Source organism: Vipera berus (genome assembly GCF_964194415.1).
Source record: "Vipera berus genome assembly, chromosome: 15".
In the NCBI taxonomy this organism is placed as follows: Eukaryota; Metazoa; Chordata; class Lepidosauria; order Squamata; family Viperidae; genus Vipera; species Vipera berus.
Window position 1 is genome coordinate 4,169,278 of NC_138218.1, and position 4,830 is coordinate 4,174,107.

At 46.2% G+C, this 4,830-nt stretch overlaps 1 protein-coding gene across 1 annotated transcript; it reads right to left on the reverse strand.

Moving 5' to 3' along the window:
• Positions 1 to 488: 488 nt before the first annotated feature.
• On the reverse strand, positions 489 to 4,449 carry LOC308674907 (uncharacterized protein). The gene is made up of 2 exons (XM_081339771.1): positions 4,299 to 4,449; positions 489 to 4,096 (listed from the first exon to the last, which is right to left on the reverse strand). The coding sequence occupies exon 2, from the start codon at positions 4,018 to 4,020 to the stop codon at positions 2,353 to 2,355; it is 1,668 nt and encodes a 555-aa protein (XP_081195897.1). The 5' UTR covers positions 4,021 to 4,096; positions 4,299 to 4,449; the 3' UTR covers positions 489 to 2,352.
• Positions 4,450 to 4,830: the final 381 nt, after the last annotated feature.

The following is a 4,830-nucleotide window of genomic DNA, read 5'->3' on the forward strand; positions in this document are numbered from 1 at the left end:
AGATCATTTAAAGGCAACTTATTACAGTAATCGTAACAAAGGTTTCCCGTAATGAAAAGAGGAGCCCAGGACACACACAGTAGAAAACGTACAAAAGAATATTTTTACGGTATTTATTTTATTTTTTTATATTAATTCCATTTATATCCCGCCCTTCTCCGAAGACTCAGGGCGGCTTACAAGCTTAGCAGCAGCCTTCATTCTATGTATATGCCTGCTTATTAGGGCTTTCACACACACCCCAGCGGCATTATTACAAAGTCAGCTTATTGCCCCCAACAATCTGGGTCCTCATTTTACCTACCTCAGAAGGATGGAAGGCTGAGTCAACCTTGAGCCTGGTGGGATGCGAACCTGCACTAATTGCAGGCAGCTGGTGTTACTTAAGGAGGCATTAGCCCACTGCTCCACCAAGGCTTGATTGAATGGAAGAAATCCTGTTACGTCAGAAACATGGACAGTTAAACATCCCATATTAAGCATAACCATTTCAGGAATGAATGAACCTTTATTGTCAAAGTACAACCAAGTATACATTGAGATTGGCTGAGCCTCCCTTCGTGTTCCCCACAACTCACAGTGACAACAAACCCTCCATCTAATTACACCATGTGAGCTAATTGCACAACACACCAGCCTCGCAAGTCAATCATACATAGAGTTTATAAAATTATTTCCCGTTCAAGAGCCTAACAGCCCATGGATAAAAGCTGTTCTTCAGCCTGTTGGTACGGCTGGCTATACTCCTATATCTCCTACCCGATGGTAGGAGAGTAAAGAGATATCGACCAGGGTGAGTCATCCCTGAGAATTTTTCCTCACTCTTCCAAGGCAGCAAGCCCTGGCAATGTCATCCAGTGGTGTCAGGGGACAGCCCACAATGTCTTGTGCTGTGCTCACCACCCTCTGTAATACTTTCCTATCCGCAGCTGTCAGACCAGCATACCAAACCACAATAACATACGAGAGAACGCTCTCTATAGTAGACCAGTAAAAGAGGGTCATTAGCTATTGTTCTACCCTGTTCTTCTGCAAGACCCTGAGGAAGTGGAGTCTCTGTTGGGCCTTTCTGGCCATTTGGGTTGTATTAACTTTCCAGGTAAGATCTTCACAGAGGTAGACTCCCAGAAATTTAAAGGAGGAAACTCTCTCTCCACACAGCATTGTATTTGGAAAAGCATGGTATTAAAAGGAGAATGTTTGCATGGGAAAAAGTCACAGGTAACATAAATCTGTTGTGAACATATCATTTTGGCCAGGTGAATCATCTAGCATGTATAAATGAAAAAGTCCTTTGCTATTCAGGCTGAGAAAGTTGATTGTTTTGCAGTTCGAAAATTACAAGCACCTACATGCTAAGGCAGAAAAGTACATTACAAAGTTATGATAAAAAATATAGAAGTTACAACAAAATGCAACTAAGTACAAGAAACCCGTTTCTTGGCCCTCAGCAAAGAATGTATTCCCGCAGCACAGACTTCATCGTATCAGGCAAAAGTTATGGCCCGCATAGATTGAAATGTTAACGAGACTGTGAAAGTAGCACTAAGGCTCAGGTCAGAAGGCAAAAAAGAAAGAGAAATGGGTGAACTGACTCATTAATAAAAATTTGCAAAAATTTAAATGGACTTAAATTTTACAGTAAACGAAAAATGAACAGTGCCATTTTCTTCACTTGAAAAGGCAAAGCCATAATCTAGCAGTGCAGTCTGGGAGGATGAGTTGCAATATATGCTGGGCTGTTTTTTTACTTGATTGGATTAGTTTTGGAGGTTTCTTGCAGGAAAGCTGAGTCCTTGGCGGGTTCATTTGGGGGCGCTGTTTTGGCCTACTTGTAAGATGGTTAGGTTTTAGGGCAGTATACCAAACTATAACAAAAAATATTTGCAAAATACATTGCAGTAGCAGGCACTGTTGGGTCAGCCGTCTGCACACTACTCTAGGACAGTCGTGTACCACCTGCCACATGACAAAGTACTACAGGTGGTACACGTACCACTGGTTGAAAAGCCTGGACTAGAGAATCTCCAAGGTTCCTTCCAGCTCTGTTATTCTGTTATCATTATTCTGTTGCTTTGCACGTACGAGAGCTTCTGCATTGGAAGCAAATTCCTTGTGTGTCTTAATCACATTTGGCTAAACAAATTAGTCAATTGAATTCAACTGAGTTCCATTCAATTACTCAAACATGTATTGTGAGTGAAGATCTTCCCGACGGGGTGTTGTACAATTAGCTCACACGGTGTAACAAGATGGTGGGTTTGTTGTAACTGTCAGTTGTTGGGCGGGGCACAGAGGCTCAGCCAATCTCAATGTATACATGTTGTACTTTGACAATAAAGGTTCATTCATTCACTCAGGCATATTTAGCGTTTTTTTCTCCATGTGAATCCTTTGATGTTGATGAAGGTGTGTACCGTCGGTAAAGCTCTTTCCACACTCAAGGCATTGATGTGGTTTTCCTCTTGTGTGGATTCTTTGATGTCTGTAAAGGTTTTGTCTCTGATTGAAGGTCTTTCCACAATCCAGGCATTTATGTGGTTTTTCTCCTGTGTGAATCATGTAATGTTTACACAGATTTCCTTTATTATTGAAATGCTTTCCACATTCCAGGCATTTATAAGGTTTTTCTCCTGAGTGGATCCTTTGATGTTTATAAAGGCTGCCGCTCATACTGAAGCCCCTTCCACACTCGAAGCATTTATAAGGTTTTTCTCCTGTGTGGGTTCTTACATGCCTTTCAAGATCTCCATTTCTTTTGAAAGATTTTTCACATTCTGAGCATTGATGTTTCTTTCCTCCCTCCTGGATTCTTTGGGGATTCCCGAGTGTTCCATCTGTTCTCCATTTATGCTGTTTCTCTCTTAAGTGGGTTCTTTCATGTGAATAAAGGTTTCCTTTCTGACTGAAGCTCTTTCCACATTCCAGGCATTTAAATGGTTTCTCTCCAGTGTGAATTCTTTGATGCTTAAAAAGGTCGCCCTTCTGACTGAAGCTCTTTTCACATTCCAGGCATTTATATCGTTTCTCTCCTGAGTGGATTATTAGATGAGTATAAAGACTTGCTCTCCGACTGAAGTTCTTTCCACACTCCATATATGTAAATGGTTTTTCTCCTGTGTGAATCCTTTGATGTCTGTGGAAGCTTCCTTGATAAACAAACCTCTTTCCACATTCCAGGCATTTATACGGCCTCTCTCCTGAGTGGATCCTTTGATGTACATAAAGGCTGCACCTATGACTGAAGCTCTTTCCACATTCCAGGCATTTATGCGGTTTTTCTCCTGAATGGATCCTTTGATGTACATAAAGATGTGCTCTCTGACTGAAGTTCTTTCCACACTGCAGACATTTATATGGTTTTTCTCCTGTGTGAAACCTTTGATGTGTGCGGAAGCTTGTTTGATAAGCAAACCTCTTTCCACATTCCAGGCATTTATATGGTTTTTCTCCTGAATGGATCCTTTGATGTACATAAAGGTTTCCACTATGACTGAAGCTCTTTCCACACTCCAGGCATTTATACGGTTTTTCTCCTGAATGGATCGTTTGATGTTTATAAAGTTTTCCCCTGTGACTGAAGCTCTCTTCACACTCGAGGCATTTATATGGTTTCTCTGCTGTGTGGATTCTTTGATGTCTATAAAGGTTTTCCCTCAGACTGAAGCTCTTTCCACACTCCAGGCATTTATATGGTTTTTCTCCTGAGTGGATCCTTTGATGTAAAGAAAGGTGTCCCATCTGACTGAAGCTCTTTTCACATTCCAGGCATTTAAATGGTTTCTCTCCTGAGTGGGTCCTTTGATGCCTTTCAAGATCTGTATTTGCTTTGAAGGATTTTCCACATTCCGGGCACTGATATTTCTTTCCTCCCTCCTGGATTCTGAGGCGTTTTCCGAGTCTCCCGCCTCTTCTGAGGGACTCTCGGCCCTCCAGGCCCGTCTCGGGGTCTCCGCCCGTTTCCTGCTCCCCGCTTCGCCCTCCAAGCGGCCTCCTTTCGCGGAGTCCTCGTCGGCTCATCCCTTCGGGCCTTCCGCGCCGTCTCCTCCCGGGGCTGCTCCGCGGGGCCTCCTTCCTTCCTCCACAGGCCCTCCTCCTGCAGGGACGAAGGAGAGGCGCGTCACTGTATTGCCCCCTTTCCCGGAGGGCAGTCCCAGGCTCTCCCGCCCGGGGAGGAAGGCCGAAGCCTCCCCCTGCCACGGGCCTCCCTGCCAGCGTCCTCCCACCCGTCCAGGCCTCGGCCTCCTCATCTAGCCCTTCACCGCCTCCCGGGACTCCCAGCATCCCCTGCGCCAAACCTGCAACGTTCGGACTCCTCTATCGCCGGTTCAGGAAGATCGCTCGTTGCCCGTTTTGTTTCCGGAAGTGGAGGCGGGACCTCTCTGCGCCCTTTTCTTAGAAGCTCCGCCTGTTCCTCTGAAGAGACCGCCCCGAGTTGTCCGCCTGCCAATCGCCGCCCTCCCCCGAGCGACCAATCTGCGCCCTCCTTCCTCGAATCAGCCATCTCACGCCTGCGCAGTAACGAGGGGCGTGCTAGACTCGGCGCGGCATCAATTAACCGCCTCAGTTCTGTTTAATCCCAGATGCGCGCGCCCTTTTCCTGGAGGCTCCGCCTATTTTTCTACAGGGGCCGCCCCGAGGTGTCCTCCTGCCAATCGCTGCCATCGCCAGAGCGACCAATCGGCCTCCTCCTTCCTTGAATCAGATGGCGCCTGCGCAGACGCGGCGGGGTTTTTGTTGCCGTCGCGGAGATAAGAGGAGGGGCTCCCTTTGAACTTGGGGGTCCCCTCTTCCCTCCCTCCCGCAGCCGGGCCGAGGGGCCTCCTGGAC

What these genes read in the sequence shown, in the direction of transcription:
- LOC308674907 (XM_081339771.1), bottom strand. Translation starts at nt 4,020, where the DNA reads ATGAGCCGACGAGGACTCCGCGAAAGGAGGCCGCTTGGAGGGCGAAGC.